Genomic DNA, 17,814 nt, shown 5'->3' with positions numbered 1-17,814 from the left:
ATGTTTTCTTTTATGCTTTAAGAAAGATTACTGTGGCTACTCTGTGAGTAGACTATAGGCAGACAATTGTAGAAGCTGGAAGAAATCAGGAGGCTACTACAATAGTTCAGGCAAGACGACCAGTGTTAAACTACAGTTCTAACAGTAGAAGCAGAAAACAGGCAGATGAATTAGGGATGTGTTCTGGAGACAGAACCTTCAGGACTCAAAGACAGATTGAAATGTGGGCAAAAAAGAAATCAAGGATGATTTCTAAGTTGTAGAGAAGCACATAATATATACTAAGACAGATGACGTTATGTGTCATATTACATGTTATGATGTTACACACACACACACACACAGGCGGTAATTCAGTCTGGCAATGGTCTTTTGCCACTTTTCTACTCATGTGCTTGGTAAGGAAGGGCACCTTGAACTATTTTGTTCTTCCCACTGTCCTTAAATGGGTATTAGCAACAGGATGAGAAGGATAAAAACTGTACCAACTAAGAAAGACACTGATTTTACTTCTGGCTTTCTGAGATAATCACTATAAGTTAAACAGAATCCAAGGGACAATAAACCTATTCTAATAGAACTCTGCTTTGGGTAAATTCCTTAACCTCTCTGAGCCATAGTTCCTTCACAGATAAATTACCATAACAATAAGGCATACCTCCTAAGTTTCCCAAGAGATAAGGTATAATGTACTTATCCCAAGAGATAAGTCATAAAGTATTAGCACACTGCTTGGCATAGAAGACACACATAAGCTAATATTAATCATCATCATCATCATCTAGACACAGGGCTATTTGGTATAAATGACAGGCTTCTAAAACCTGTAACAAAATGCACCGCTGCTCTTAATAAAGGTTGAACACATATTCTTAAATGATCTAGAGACAGTTATCTTTATAAAAACACAGTAGGCAGTAAGCTAATTTCATAATCAACTGGTTGGGGGGAAAAAACAAGGTCAGAAGAAAACAGTAATAGGCACCTTTCCAATTTCTTTGTGTTCTTGTTAAGGTATTTGTAAGTAAGACAATAGTGCCTTAAGTGTCTTTTCTCCTCATACAGAAAGAACACCAAAATGTGTCTATTATATATCCATTCTTTAAAACTGTAAATTAAGTCAGTTATTCTCTCTGTGAATTTAGCTCTCCTATGTCTATAGATTAGACAGTGAATTGTTCCCTGCCCTATTAATACCAACAAACTTTGTAAAATGTTTACAATGAAAACCGAAACCCCATTTTGAAGTCCTATGAAACAAAAAACTTAACTAACAGTATATGATTTCACACAATCTAAAAGTTTCCATGAATGCTCTTCTGCTCAATGATGTACCAATTACATGCTAGGAGACTTGTGATAAAAGAAAAGTTACCCGACCAGTTTTTCTAAGAAAGGGGACTTACAACTCTCTATCAATACATACCCTAAAACTAAGCAGTGAATTTAAGTATATCAGCTCAAATACAGCTAAAACTGCCTTGCTGAAGGTTGCAAAGCATTTTTTATGAAGATGTTAAGCTAAGTCAATGTTAATTTCAAAAGCAAAAGAAAAAGGTAACAGAACCATATCTGTTTTGCATAAATATAACACCATCACAAGCCCATTTCAATTTGAAAGCATCAAATGCAACCAGGAAGGACTCCATTACGAAGTTAGGGCAGGAACACACGTTCATATTATAGATTAATCAAATAATAGTAAGCCATTATATAGTGGACACGATTATTCCTCACAACTGGAGTAAGAACAAACTTAGTTATTCTAGCACTGTCACCATAGTTACCTTAGGAGAAAAAAGTAAGCAGTGATTCATGTTTTAGTTCAAGTAATTTGTAACCTAAAATTCTATCTATTAATATGATTGGTTAGAGTATGTGAAAGGCAAGTAAGTCTTGGGACCCCAAAATCACTAAGCCAAAGGGAAAAGTCAAGCTGGGAACTGCATCAGGCAAAACTGCCTCCCATTTTATTCCTAAATAAAATAGCTACAAAGATTAAAAAGCTACATTTGTACAAAATTCCTTGTGGGCCTCAAGATTTTTACCCTAAAACAGTTCTGTTGGATTTCACTCTTGCAGTGTAAATCGATAGCTTATCTTCCAACGTGTGGGACAAAGGACAGAACTCAAAGTTATCCCTCTGCTTACCTGAGACAAATGCACATCTGATTGCTTCCTATGCCCTATTATTTACATAAAAATGCAGATTCAATGAACCAGACTAAGGCCTAAGTGGCTATTCCTCTACTTCCCTCTCACATGTAAATTGCGTATTCAGTGAAAGGCTGATCAAAGACCCAAAAGAATGCAACCTTTCATCTCATCTACCTGGGTCCTGGAAGCCCCCGCCCCCCTTTCCCTTCACTTCAAGTTGTCCCGCCTTTCCAGACTGAACCAATTAATGTACATCTTACACATACTGACTGATGTCTCATGTCTCCCTAAAATGTATAAAACCAAGCTGTGCCCCAACCACCTTGGACACATGTTGTCAGGTCCTCCTGAGGCTGTGTCACAGATGTGTCTTTAACCTTGGCAAAATAAACTTTCTAAATTGAGACCTGTCTCAGATACAGCTACCCAAATTCCGAGATGGATCAAATTCATGAGTGAATTTTATGAGCAAAACTTGAAGATTAAATAATTTAAATATCTTGTAAAAGGCATTTCATTCATTTAAGATTGTCAGGGAACAATCTTGAAATACATCAAAGCAACAGTATAAAGTAATCCATAAATAAGAGACATAGTTTTGTTCATTAGTGGTAGGTAACAGGTATATAGCCATCTAATAAACTTCCTTGTTCAAAGTACTTCTCAACATAGATTCCAATCAATGTCTTTATACTGTAATAGAAAATCTTATAATAATTTTAGTAAAAGCATTACCTTACTACTTTTGCAGTAGTAAGTACTTTTTAAGTATTAGTACTCTGTCTTCCCTATATGTCACTATGGGTTGCAAAGTACCAATGCCATACACTTCAGGTATAAAATAAGAAAGGGAACTCTGGTCTTTTCTGGGTAAAATCATGCAGAGCTTAAATCTATCCTTCCTCATGTCCAAGTGTTTTTTCTCTTTTGCTTTCTGTATTATAGATAGGAACTAGTGCTCAGAGAGATCAACAGGTTTGCCCAAGGTCACATTTCTAATTGGTAGTGAAGCCAGGAAACAAATCTGATTTCAAAACTCTGTGCTCTTTTGCTTTTTTGTTTTTTTTTGAAACGGAGTCTCGCTCTGTCGCCCAGGCTGGAGTACAGTGGCGCAATCTCAGCTCACTGCTACCTCCGCCTCCCGGGTTCAAGCAGTTCTCCTGCCTCAGCCTTCTGAGCAGCTGGGATTACAGGCGGATGCCTAGCTAATTTTTGTATTTTTAGTAGAGATGGTGTTTCACCATGTTGGCCAGGCTGGTCTTGAACTCCTGACTTCAAGTCATCTGCCCGCCTCGGCCTTCCAAAGTGCTGGGATTATAGGCGTGAGCCACCACGCCCAGTCAACTCTGTGCTCTTTTCATTCTATCACTATTCAACCTTTCAACTTTGTACACACAAATCTCTATCGTGCATGCACATCCAACTGAAAACAGAATATAATCAAAATGATTTCCACTGTTTATTTAAAGACTGTGTTCTTATAATCCACTTTAAATGAGTCCATTCAGAGCATACAATTCTCACTGGAACTCACATACTAATTAAGTTGAGGCACACCTGTAAAATTGGTCTCTGCTTGGACACAAACAATAGCTTTGTTCTTGTTTATACTTCTCTATCGTAAATATTAACACAATATTGAAACTAACTTTATAGACCTTTAGCAAAAACATCTTGTTTTTTCTGGTTAATCACATCTGTTTTTTCCATCAGTAAAGTTCCTTGGCTAGCTCATCTTTTTCCTTCTACCCCAAAGACGAAGAGGTTCTCAATACACAACAATACCTTGTAGAACTCTGGGTAAGCAGTCTCTAGGATGGGTCTCAGTTATTTCTGCCACCTGGTGGACACACCCTTGGGTTATTCTGTTCCTTGAGTATGGGCTAGATTTACTGACTAGCTTCCAACAAACAGAATATAGCAGAAGTGAAGGGATTTCACTTTCAAAATTAGGTTATAAAAAGGCTGTGGCTTCCATTTAAGGTTGTTTTTTTACTTGTTGCCCTCTTAGATCCCTCTTCCTGGGGAAAACAAGCCATCACGTTGTAAGCAACTCTATGAGAGGTCCGTGTGGCAAGGAACTGATGTCTGAGGTCGGCAGGACCTGAGGCCTGCCAAAAGCCATGGAGGTGAGTTTAGAACTAGATTTTACCTCAGTCAAACCCTGAGATGACTGCAGCCCTGCCCAACACCTTGACAGCCTAGTCAGACACCCTGAGCCAGAGCACCCAGCTAAGCTGTGCTCAGATTCCTGACTCATCTGTTCTAAGCTGGCTGTTAAAGCTGCTAAATTTTGGAGTAATTTGTTATGAAGCAATAGATAACTCATACAAGTTTTTAAGTATGTACATTAAATATATATAAATTTCTTGAGAAATTTCAGAGTCCCTTCTAAAACTTAAACCATAATTTACTGAAATATAACTAAAAATGATGCCATACACTACAAATGCCACTGATCAGGTTTTTAACAATGGTATCATCCAGTATTACAATTAATCATTCTATATTATTATGGTTAGATGCCTTCCCGACTAGTTTATGAACTTCTAGAGGGCAGGGAATGTCTGCATCTTTGTAGCCAACAGTACCTGAAACACAGCAGGTGCTCGGTAAATGTTTACAATATGAACCGAGTCCCACTTGCGGCACACTCACTTCGGCCTCTGTGCCTCCACCTGTGCTTTCTTCTTGCACGTATCTCAAAACTAATGCTTTTGCAAAACAGTGCACAACCGCCGTCCCCGTCACATAACCTTCTCCAACTACTCCAGCCCACAAAGCTCAATCTCTAAGCCCTCCATATACTTACTGGTTTGTTTCATCTTTTCCAGCCACACTCTCAAGTACCACACATTTTACATTTCTGTATCCCCTCCCTCCCACTAAGCTTAAAGGATGGCATAATCAATGAATACTCAAATAACTGATAACAAATTAACATGTTCGTTCTGGCACGTGGAGGTGGAGAAAGGAAAAGAGCAATGGAAAAGTAGCAAAAGAAGAGTCAATCCTTTAGAGAAAAAAATTACTCTCAATTCCCATTTGTCTTGTTCTCTTCACCCCCAAATCTCTGCAACTACAAACTGAAAGAGAGCTCTGCAGAAACACAGTATTCTGATTACAAGATTTCCCTCACAAAGTACGCTACTTTAAGTGTTCTTTTCAAGCTCACTTGAAATTCAAACTTGAGAAGGTGCAATTGCCTACCTACTCAGAATTCTAAAACAATTTCAGTTGACAGAAAATAATAGCTTTCCATTATAGAGGGACATGGTAACTTTACACCATCTGGGCTTCTAAATATTGCACAGAATTTTTCACAATAGAGCTAACTGAAGTCTTTGCTAAAATCTCACAAAGTTAGAGTTACCACACTGTTGGGTTAAGAAGATAAAACTAGGTGTTGGGTTAAGAAGATAAAACTAAGTGTTGGGTTAAGAAGATAAAACTAAGTCATTTACCATTAGTCCTATTTTACAAATTCAGTCCTAAAACTTAAGAATTTAGTTATCAGTATTGACTCTTAAAAACTAGATATATTACAATTATTTAAAACTGTAATACCACTTTCAACTATGATTTTGTTATAAAGGAGACCATAGCTTTGAATTCCATTAGAAATATCTCTGCACCTTAAAATTGTTCAGATGCGCACATCAGTACAGAAACACATTAAGTCCAACCTCTTAGAAAATCTATTCTTTATGAATTTAAAATCTAAATTATTTCTTCTGAGTTGTGCCATTTTCTAGATATTTTCCACAGAAATAAACTCTTCCTCATAATTTAAATACACATGAATGGTGCAAACTCAAAAATTGATATTAATAATGTGCCTTCCTGATGTTTTGTGGCCAACAGAGGATTTATAGTTGGAAAGTACGGTGCAAACGACGCAAGCCTCAGAGGCCCAGGTCAACAGACTGAGTCATATCTTGACGAAGACACTTATTTCCAAGACGCTCTCTTCAAGATGGTTTCCTTACCTGTAAAATGGGGTGATGATAATCTACTTCTTAAGGTTGTGGGTATTTAATGGAATAAGAGGTGGAAAACTAGTACACTATAACTAGGACATAGGGTACTGGTTTAATAACACATGTGCCAGGAGCTTTTCTAAATGCTTTACGTATATAATTAAGTCAATCTTCACAACAACCCTGTTATTTTCTCCTTTTTACAGATAAGGAAATTGAGGCAGAAAGGTTAGGTAATTTGCCCAAGGTCACAGAGCTAGCAAGTGGCAGAGGCAAGATTCCAACCCCCAACCCCACACTGGACTGCAGAGCCCATTCTCTTAACCATCACACCATTGTTGCTTCAGTGGGTGGGGGGCTCAGGAAGCAGCATCTCCTACGACGACTCCTTTAAGAACCAGAAAAGACAGAATTCAATCTATCTCCCAATTGGGCTCAGACTGCATAAAATAGTGTGAACACACAAATTATGGTACAATAATTCATGTGTATCTCTGGGTTGAGGGATGTAATTTCAATGAAGCTCCTGGCCAAAATCTGCCATTAGAAAGCTATCCTCAGCTTGGAAAGCAGGGAGCTACATGCTGTTCTTTAAATTCCTTATATATCTTTGAACTGATCATTGCTGCAGTATGAGAAACAGTACAGTAAAAGAGTTAAAATCCAAAGTCAGACCATCTGGTTCCAAACCCCGGCTTCTCCACTTACAGACTAAATGGTCCTGAACATAAATCTTCTTTGGGCCTCACTTTCCTCATCTGCAAAAGGAGAGTAAAAGCAGTTTACCTCAAAAAATTATGTGGTTAAATAGTAAATTTAGTTACCAAATTTCTTTAATAATTTTATTAAATAAACTTATGCATGTAGAGGGCTTAAAAAAAGGTCATGGGTACATGGTAAGTGCTCAATAAATGCTAGCTATTATCAGCTATTTTACTCTTGGAAAGGCTTCCATGATATTTTGTTAAGTAATGTAAAAAAGTTACAAAACCATATCTAACATGAGCTTATTGAGTCCTCAGGAAAAAAAAAAAACCAAATGTCAGTAGATATGTACAGGTATAAATTCTGCTCTATAAACACAAAAGTTTGTATAAGGACAGAAAATTGCAAGGAAAAACCAACTTAAAAAATAGGGAAAAGGCAAGGGCAAGACTTTCATTCTTTTCTTTATGTACTTTCATGCACAAAAATATAATTTTTACTTTATTGTGTCTTCCAAATTTTCTATAAATGAATGTGTTTTTCATATAAAGAAAAAAAGTATGTTTTTAAAAGGCAATTATGGTGACGATAAGCAGAGGAAATGGGGATAAACAACACCATTCTCAAACACCAAAACCAATGGCAGAATGGCATGAGTGATAAAAAAAATGCATAAAATAAAACAGCAAGCAGTCCTGTTGGGCAAAAACTGGTCAGAAAATTATACAAATGTCCCAGAGTTTTTTAAGATAATCAATTATGTAAGGGAAATAGCACTTTACCAGAGCTCAGTAGTTTGTTGTTTTAGAGGGCAATTCCAGCAGTATACAAATATTTGAAATGTGTAAATCTTTCCACTAAACAATTATACTTCTAGGCATATAAGAGAGCAGGCATAATATATATTGAGGACATTGTTGAATTGCAGTATTATTTGAAATGGCAAAAAACTAGAGACAATCTTAATATCCATCATGGACAAACCGTTAAAAACCAACACATATGGTACAGCCAGGCTATTCTGGGATTATTGAAGATTAAAGCACATTTGCATGTATAGCACAAAAAAAGAAGTTACAGGTTAATTAGAACAGTATGATCACCATTTTTTGTTAAATCAAACTACCTATATATATTTAGGGGAAAGTTCTGGAAAAGTTACAAAATGTTACAAATGACACTCCTTGGGATGGAATGTTTGGGTACAGGGAGGGGTAGAAGGGCAGGGCTTTCACCTCTTCCATAGCATATCTTTATATAGCTTGAATGTTATAGGAACATGTATTATTCTGTAAAATTTTTAGCAGCAGAGTATTCAAGCACAATTAAATGAGATAATGTGTGAAAGTACTCTTAGCTCAATCCCAGAAAGTAGCAGCCATGTCCTTGAATGGAAATCTTGACTAAGACAAATCCCACCAATCAGGTACACTTCTAGCACCTGTTCCACATATGTACGCATACCCATGAGCAAGGGTAATGCAGTCTTCATACCTGAGGGAATGTCTGTGGGAACCTGGCCCATCAGGAAGACAGGGAACAGAAATGCAGAGGCCAGACTTTTCCCCAACTATCATCAAGGGTAAAGCCATGGAGTACTGGCAGACCTGGCAAAAGTGGACTCTCCCCCTGGCTTAATGAACAATCCAACCTTGGTAGGAGAAAGAGGGAAATTGACTTTATAACTATTAACACCCTCTTCAAAAACAAATGCTTTTAATCTTTCAACCTTCAATGAACGAAATTACTAAGAAAGTGCATTTCCGCTTCAAGAGAGCAGCTCACAAAGTTAAATACGGTAGAGACTTAATCTATGTACACCATCTGATATTCCATTATACACTGACTTTTTATTGCTAATGTTTTCACCTGTTTTGGACTTGGCTGCCAAATAAACTGTTAGTTTTCCAGGGCGCTGTCACTTCAGGAAAGCTACACAGGGTACTGAAAGAGCACTGGACCGAGCAGCATCAGAGGCCACGGTTCTCAGCAACACTTCTATTATGTACTGAGAAACCTTGAACCGGTCATAATTTCTTTGGGTTTCAATTATGAAGTCAAACTAGATGATCTTTAAAGAATTTCCAGTTCTATTATCTTTTGATTTTTACATTTCTCATAGGACCCCATATGGAACTGAGTACAGCTATTTATATCAAAATTATTTTTTCTTCACTTTTTTTTTTCTTTTGAGATGGAGTCTTGCTCTGCCGCCCAGGCTGGAGTGCAGTGGGGTGTCATCTCGGCTCACTGCAGCCTCTGCCTCCTGGGTTCAAGCAATTCTCCTGCCTCGACTTCCTGAGTAGCTGGGACTACAGGCGCATGCCACTGCACCTGCTAATTTTTCTATTTTTAGTAGAGATGGGGTTTCACCATGTTGGCCAGACTGGTCTCGAATTCCTGGCCTCGTGATCCACCCACCTCGGCCTCCAAAATGCTGGGATTACAGGTGTGAGCCATCACGCACTACCTTTTCTTCACATTTTTATAACAATGTGCACACACTGTCTTTACAACCCAATGTTTAGCAAATGAGATTCCACTTAATTTTAATAACAATAAAATAATTTATTAAGCATGTAGCATTTACTTGGAACAATTCTAAGCATTTTATGTGTACGAACTTATTCAATCTTAAATTATCCAAATACTTTCCCCCATTACAGATACGGAAACTGAAGCCTGGAGTTTTCTTGACCTAGGATACAGAGCTAGAACATGACAAAGCCAAAATTCAAACCCTGGTAGTCTAGCACATTTAACATTACACCCTACTATCTTTAGTACAGGAGAGGGGGAAGGATACAATATTCAAGCTGCTTTTTCTTTTTTTAAGTTTTGGGATACATGTGCAGAACGTGCAGGTTTGCTGCACCTGTCAATCCATCATCTAGGTTTTAAGCCCCGCATGCCTTAGGTATTTGTCCTAATGCTCTTCCTCCCCTCAAGCTGCTTTTTCAAATTAAACAAGTATTCTGTTCTTTACCACCTCACCTGAAACTAAATTATAATCAAATAATTATGCTAATTGAATAACTGGAATGGGAACTACACAAAAGCAGACAAAATATTAAATTCTGTATGTAGCAACTCAAAAAAAATTTGAAAAATCTAGCAAATACATTGCCAGGCTTTCCCTGCACTGCCATCCCTTCTCTTTGTGCTTCTAGAACACTTAACATGAACTGTATTACAGCGCAGATCTAACAGGAATAAAATTTCTCTCCCACCACAACTGAGTTCTTGTTTGGCAGGCTTGTCAGCATATTCTTTGTACCCCACTTCGGTAACAGGCATCATCACTCACCCAAGGTTGGAGCCCAGTCAAGATTGCTGAATGAATGTCCAAGTTCAAGGATGTATTAGTGTAAGGTTTGCTGCTGTTTTAGTATGATAGACAAGTCAACACTTTGGCCATGTTGCAATTTAGAAGGGCTTTCAATGTAATCTTGATTGGTAACAGCTCAGAGAAGGAGCAAGGTGATTCAGGGTATGAATCAAGAGCATGGCAATTTAGAAACAGTGCATCAGTTTCAAATTCTTCCAATGTACACACAGGAATAGCAGCAATCATATTCTTAGAAGATTATTAACAAAAAAAAAAAAGAGGCACTTTTAGAAGTCTATCAACTTTTAAGGTTAAAAGTCAGCTATGAAGTCCAAATCAAATTTTAAAATTACTATTTATTGGGTATTTCACTCCTCAAATAATGAAATGGTAATAGCATCTACTAAAGGCATTGGAAATAACAAAGAAACCAAACATAATTAATAAATCTACTCATCATTTTTTCAATGATTTAGCCCATATTCAATTATTGGTTATAGTTCTCAATGTGTGGTCCTGGGACCAGCAGCATCAACATCACCTGGGAACTCGTTAAAAATGCAAATTATCAAGTGCCACTCCCGACCTACAGATTCAGAAAATTTAGTGGTGGGAGAACCTCCATGTAATTCTGACACAAAGTTTGAGAATCACTGCTGTGTTCTATAGAATGTGGTTCAGTATAAATTAGTATTCTATTTATATGCACTTTCAATTAGAGAACACCAAAAAGGAATTCTTATCTAAGGGTCCTACAAAATGGATTCCAAGAATGATGTAAAAGTGTTCCAAAGCATTAAATGGAGGCTGAAAATAACAGTCCTAGGGAATGCCTGGCTAAGCAGCTTATTAAACCTTGGAGGATGGGGGGAAACTCTGAAAAATAAATAGTTCATCAGCTGAATATTCATTTATCCTATTCACATACTCTACAGCCCAGCAAGTCCACTCCTAGTGAAACCCAAGAGAAACTCTTGCCTACATATGCCAGGAGGTGTGCACATATACAGCAGCATTCTTCACAATAGTGAGTAGCACAAGAGTATTACCCTGGAAACAACCCATATACCACCAACAGGAGAATGGATAAATTATGCCATATGCACAAAATGGAATATTATGCAGTAATCAGAAAACTTCAGTGACACATAATATAAATTTCAGTATTATAAAATGAAAAAATTTTCAGAAGATAGGGCATGTAATATACACAGTTTTAAATTATGTGATGCAATAAAACTATAATTTAAAAGACACCGAGAGAATGATGAATATAGGATTCAGAAAATAGCTGCCTCAGGTGAGGGACAGAGGAAAAAGGAATGGAGGGGCCCACAGGGTTATGCACAGGGTTAGGTGGTACTTACTGTATTATTAAAACTATAAATGGACCAATTAAACAAATGTGTCATGAGCCAAGGAATATAAACTAATTCTTTACACCTGAAGTCCTTTAAAATGCTTTAAATACATATATATAATATTTCTCAAATATTTCAAACAATTCTAAATTCTACCCAGTCAGTTTGGCTGTGGAGGCACCGAGAGCCCTGGGTCCTTGGCCTTACTGCCAACTCAGGGGTTAAAATGTTTTGGGTCCCAAAACCCAAAGCCAATGACCCTCTTCCTTTAAAAGTACAAGAACAGGCAATTTGGGCTAGAGTTTCAGAGGATCTATGAAGCCATCCATTTGCAAAGGATCCATGGATGGCAAGTTAATAACTCCTGTACTGGCTAGTTATGTGGAACTGGTAGGAGAGAAGCTGACGACGAACTCAAGAGCACCTAATGCATGCCAGATGGGGCTCCATTAGCTTTTATCACTTAATCCTCACACTAGCCCTAGGAAGGAGTAAAGACAGCACTGGTTTATTGATGGAAGAAACTGAGGCAATAGATTAGGTAAGTTACAGTTACAAACCTGGAAGACAGAAATAAAATCCAGCTATTTAACCTGGAAAGACTAAAAACTAGCTATTTATGATTCCAAAGCCTCACAGGCCTGGTTTCCTCCTGACATTCAACAAACATGCTGAGCAAATGATATCAATTCTCTGAGCCTATTGCCTCATTATAAAACAACATGGCTAATGATGGGTTGCACTTACAGATTATTTCTATGATGTTGGCTTGCTTTTATAGTCTAGATCCTATGCAGGCGGATATTCCTAAAATTCGGCTATAGAATAGAAAATAAAATCGAAGGCTATAGAATAGAGAATAAAATAAAATAAAATAGATAGGAAAGCACAACCAGATTACAATTAACAGGCAAATGAAAAGTATAGGCAGTGGCTGGAACCCATCTTGAATTTTAAGTATCTACTTTACACTATTTAGGCTCTATATACGATTTTAAAATTATTTAGTCCTACAATTCTTTCAGAACAATAATTCTCTACAAATCTCCTCCAAACTTAATGCTTGCAAAATAAGTTCTATTTGTAGCACCGTGGCACAAAAATACATTCTCAGTGCTGACTGTATGCCAAGAACTACACATGAAGTAATTTAAATACTTTTTTGCTTTTTATCTTAATTTTTAAAATTTTTTTACAAAAAGCATACAATACTTTTATAATCTGAAAAAAAAATCTTTGAGACAGATATTATAGTGGACTGGGCAATTAATGGTCAGGGACCAGCTGGCTGACTTAGTCAGTGACTGAGGATAGCGAAGAACAGGTAAGAAATAACTCAGGACATGGTGACAAGTACACAAAAGGGAGGCATCTACTCTCTCATGTAAAAACCTGTCTTTGGCACTTGACAGATAATAGTGTCATTTAGATAAAGGGAACAGAGTAAAGTTACTAAAACTGGGTTTGGGCAAATGTGTGGAGATAAATGAGCTTTGTGTAGCTCACTGGGTTTGAAGATGCCCTCATGAGACATTCACATGGGGATCAACTCTAGGCCTAGAACTCACAAGACATCAGAGCACATTTAGATAGACGAATTCATAAAGAAAAAAGGGGCAGGAGAACAAACCCCGAAGAACATCAACATAAGTGAGTGAAGGAGACCCGGACACAAGAGATACAAACAGATGGGGGAAGCGGACTTCAGGAAAGCCAAGGGAGAAGGGTTTTAAAGAGAAAGGGTGATACACAGCAGCAAATGCCATAGAATGGGCAGGTTTTGAATTTAAAAAACGTGTTGAATTTGGTGATTAGTGACTTAATGACAAAGCTGAGGGGTAAAAATGAAAATCAGACTTCAGAAAGATGATCACCAAATAAGAAAAGGAAAATCACTTGTTCAAGAATCTTAGTTTAAAAGAATGTTAGTTTCTCTGAATGTAGAGGCTCTACTAGATGCTCATGGATGGATCTAGCATGACAAAAAAAAAAAAATCCTGTCTTTAAAATCTGTTCTTACACAATTACAGCATTTTTATATCAAGTAGAAATAGTAAGTGCTCAGTAAGTATGAGCTATTTTTCCTGGCATTGTTCTGGATAATAATCTATTTTTCTCATCACACCCCTACGAAGCAGGTATTGTTATTATCCTTCACAAATGCGACAACCAGGGCACAAGATCACATAGCTAGTAGTATGGTAGATCAAACCGAAAATGTGACTCAAGAGAATATGAGAAAAGTATATGTGTGAAGCAAGAGTTAAAAGATGAGAACCGTAGTTAAGATTGCTCTGAATGTTTAACTGCTTGTAGTTTAATTTCTATTTAAAAACTTATTTTTGCTAATTTGAAAGACTATTTCTTCTCTCATCTCAGAATCCTGCATTGCTAGAGTCTGACATTTTTATGTCTGACACCCAGATTCTGTACTGCATTATAACTGTGTTATTTCTCCTACTGAACTGCAGGTTGCTTGAAAATGGGGAAGTATCTTATTTAATTTGTATCCCTATTCTTCCAGTCTTAAAAGTAGAAGATACTTAAGAAAGGTTTGTTGTATAATTATTTCTGCTTTTCCAGAGTTTCTGAGGGCTTCAGCAAAATATACTTCAAGTCTAATTGCTGTGTGGGATTCCTGTCTTTCAGATATTATTTGGACTATACTCAATACATTTTGGATCACTCAAATTACTGATTTTGGTGGAAATATCCTTCTAAAGTAAAAATCAAATATAATTTCCCTTCATAAAACCTTCTGAACGTTCCCGGTAACCTACTGGTCAATGTTCACAGCACTGTTCTACAGCCTTATTAATATGGCAACCCCACCCTGGTCCAACTCTACCAAGCCACCTGTAACTCAACTGTACACTGCTGCAGAATGCACCAGCTGCTTGATGAACTCCACTGCCTCTGCCAGACACAGCTGAAATTCTCCTTCTTTTTGAAAGCCTTCCTGTATTTGTTTTTTGTGAGGTTTTTTTGCTCCCTCACTCACTATGCTGATAATCTCCAAAATACAAATTCCTCAAGGCAACACTCATCTTTTTAGCCTCAGGTCAGGCAAGTAGCAGCTTACTAAGCGTTTAATGAATGTTTATTGAAAGAATTATTAAAGAATAATTCAGTTAATCTGCTGGTACTACACAAAACATTGGCCCACAATTAAAAGGCAAGATTCTAGGATGTTTTTCATTACTAATAATGAATGGTGCATTTGTCTATTCTATCTCATCCCATAAACTCATGAATTCAAGATAACTTGTACCTTCACTACTAGCTAACCATATCACCATTACCAAAGCCACAAAACAAACCCACATCGTATCAAAACCTCTGCATCATGAGCAAATGGTGAAACCAATAAGGCATATTCTCAGCTATTGTAAAAGATATGGAAAAAATAACTTAAAAATCTTTGAAATCGATCCAATGTAAGCATGTTAAATGAATTAAAATCACACAATTTTGGGGCGGTGTCTTTTCATGTACCTAATTTCTCTAGGGGCATATGACATAGAAGGCACTCAAATGCCTACTTTATAAAACCGGTGTCACGGCCTGCTTTGGCCAAAAAGCAGACTGTCAAGTACTAGGAGATCCCAAGTATATAATTGGACACTGTGCTGGACTTGAGGTCTTTAGCAAACAATTTCAGCATAACATTTTAATTTTCTCATATATCTGCCTCATTATGTTTAGAACATAATGTGCTTTAACAAGTCTTGTCACAAGGCACAATGTGTTATGAAGAGATATCCACATTTCATCCTAGAATAACTTAAGTCTTCACAGTTATCTTCAAGCTGCCTCACCCATGTTACGTAATCCATGAGCTTTTTATCTTCCCTGTACAGTTGGGGAAAGAGAAGGCAAGGAAGAGTACAAAATGACTTGGTCTAAGAGGTTCAGCCAGTCACTAAAAGAGCCTTCGTTTTAATTATCAGTTCCTAACCCTCTTCTCAAAGAACCGTTGTTTGAGAAACTTTCATTGACAGCAGGCAGAACAGAGTGTTAAATTAGCTATTAGCTTTCCTTACTTGTTTAGTGTGAATGAATAACCTAAGCTTCCTAAGCCTGTAGGCTGACAGTTTTAGGATAAGAAATTTGATGGATCAAGTTTTGCCGACTGGATCCAAATTCATAAATCTACCTCTAACTTCTAAATTTCAAGATAGCTTGACGTTAACTTTAAAGGCATTTCTTTTCTCTCCAAATTTCTAATTCTTTACAAATTTTATTCACTCTCCTAAATGAGTCAACTCATACCAACCTTTCTAGTTCAAGATCAAACTGTAGGACCACCAGAATTTTCTTCTACCCCACAGTAAGCCAAACCCCCATGAACCATGAAAGGTTCCATGACATCCACCACCCACAGCTAACTTTACACCTTGACTCTAATCTGAACTGTTAGGGAGCCCAGGAAGTTCAAGAAGCCTCCACCCTTACACTTCTAAATCACCTTCTTTTCTAATCCTCAACCTATTACAGCGTCCAGAAAAGAGAAATCTCAATTCTCTCAGATTCAAGAACTTTATCAGCGTTGCTAGTAATGGCAGTTTGGCATTTACAACTATGGGCCCTGAATCTGGGCAATAATCTAAAGATTCCCGCATTATACGTGCAGACAGCAAATTAGTATACTCTACGTCCTGGGCCCAAGCGATCTGCCTAACTGAGCAATTAGCATAGGCTCAAAAAATGTGCAGGGAGCTCACAATTCAGTTTACTGTCGTTGACTATAAAATTCTAAACCAAAATATTTTCATGATAAAATTCTAAACCAAAGTATTTTCACACATGCCTGCCTCTTGGATGATGTAAATTCTTCCCCTAGACTTTTTACTAGACCACTATCGGGGTTCTCTTCCACTGCAGCGGCCACCCAATAACTCGTTTTAAAGACTGCCTCTTGCGGCTGCACTAGCAAATCGCCAAACCCCGCATGCCCCACGGCCGCTGCTGAGACTCTGCAGCCCCAAATCGGCCATCCCCTCCTCCCCCACGTCTCCGCGCTGCTCGTCCCCCCACGCCGGGCGCCAACCTTGCTCCATCCCAGAGAGGGTTTGGGGCTCCCCGGGTCAGAGGGCTCCGCGGGCGCAGCTCCGTGAACGCCAGCGAGAGCGGTCCCGGGGCCAGCACCTACCTCGCATCTCCTCCTCCAGGCGCGGCCCGGGTCGACGCTCGCCCGCACCCTGCAACAGCCCCAACAGCCCCAACAGCCCCAACAGCCGCGCGGAGCCTCCCGCCGAGCAGCGGGGCGCTGAGCCAGGTGCCGGCTCTCACCTCCGCCCGCGCCCGCCCCTTGCCGGCGTCCACCCCCGCCCGCCCCTCCCTGGCGGGGCGCGTCACAATCCCCGACGCGAGGCGCTGCTGCTCACCGTCACGGCCCCCGGGAGCGGCGGGGAATCACCGCTCGGCGTCCTAGCCCGGCTCCCGCAGCCCGAGGGCCAGCAGCGCCTCGCAGCGCCTCCCGCCCGCGGCCCCTCCTCCGCCGCGGGCTCCCGCCTTCCCCGCCCCTTGCAGCCCCCTCCCGGCCTCCGCAGGTTTCCGAGGTTCCCACCCCGCCCCCGCGCGCCGGCGCCGCAGGCCCCGCCGCCTCCCATTGGCTCCGCCAGTTGCTAGGCGATGAACAACCGTGGCCTGCATTGGTCGGGTGGGGGCCTCGGTAGTCTCCTCCTCACCTCCAAAAAAACTCGGAAAAAAAGAGGACCTTATCCCTGGAGTCCGCGCGCGCTGCGGGCGCAGCTGCGGCTGTGGCACCTGTTACGCCCAGTGATTCACCCGGCCGTTGCCTGCTCCCCACCCCCTTCTGACGCCTGCAGCGTCCGGGGCCGGGGCTCTGCGGAGACCGGGGTCGTGGCTACTGTAGAGCACGTTTTCCGAGCCCCACTGAACCCCAACCCAACACCCAGCCTAGCAGCAAAAGTGAAGCTTCCAGGAGAGCCACGTGCGTTTGCCAAAGTGGAGAAATAAACTGCCGGCACCTAGAATTAGGTCAGGCCCAAGGGACGGGAGGTTCAAGCGTCGGGAGTCGTGGATGCAAACAATCCAGCTGGGAGAAAGTTAAGTGTAAAATAAGGGCGAAGAAATGGATCTGGGCAGAAGACCGCGGGCAAAGGAAAGACTAAGAAATGGCATTCATGAACTCAGTTTATACACCCACTCGACAAAGCATGTGCGATGAAAATGTAAGCCTGCTGCACCCATGGCCAGGGTCAGGCTGTCTCCTCCCTGGTTTCATGGCAGCCTAAAATTCACTGGGGAAGAAAAGAAA

The 17,814-nt window shown here is 39.6% G+C and overlaps 1 protein-coding gene across 18 annotated transcripts in view; it reads right to left on the bottom strand.

The window, feature by feature from the left end:
- The window catches only part of SSX2IP (SSX family member 2 interacting protein), a 46,438-nt gene extending 29,383 nt beyond the window's left edge, over positions 1-17,055 (bottom strand). For 5 of the 18 annotated variants that reach the window (XM_024257263.2, XM_054532322.1, XM_063711469.1 and 2 more), the window contains exons 1-2: positions 16,919-17,045; positions 6,846-6,895 (exon numbers count right to left, since the gene is read on the bottom strand). Coding sequence is in view for 4 of the 18 variants with exons in the window: in XM_002810665.4 (XP_002810711.2) it covers positions 16,684-16,690 (7 nt within the window). In the remaining 14 variants the exon portion in view is untranslated. Of the gene's footprint in view, positions 1-6,845; positions 6,896-8,336; positions 16,472-16,683 lie in introns of those variants that run through there. The other 13 variants (XM_024257253.2, XM_054532301.1, XM_054532291.1 and 10 more) reach the window with 7 other exon arrangements.
- Between the last annotated feature and the right edge of the window lie 759 nt (positions 17,056-17,814).

The sequence above is a fragment of the Pongo abelii genome, chromosome 1 (genome assembly GCF_028885655.2).
Source record: "Pongo abelii isolate AG06213 chromosome 1, NHGRI_mPonAbe1-v2.0_pri, whole genome shotgun sequence".
NCBI classification, from domain to species: domain Eukaryota; kingdom Metazoa; phylum Chordata; class Mammalia; order Primates; family Hominidae; genus Pongo; species Pongo abelii.
Note: the sequence above shows the minus strand (reverse complement) of the source record. Positions and strands in the feature narration are given on the sequence as shown.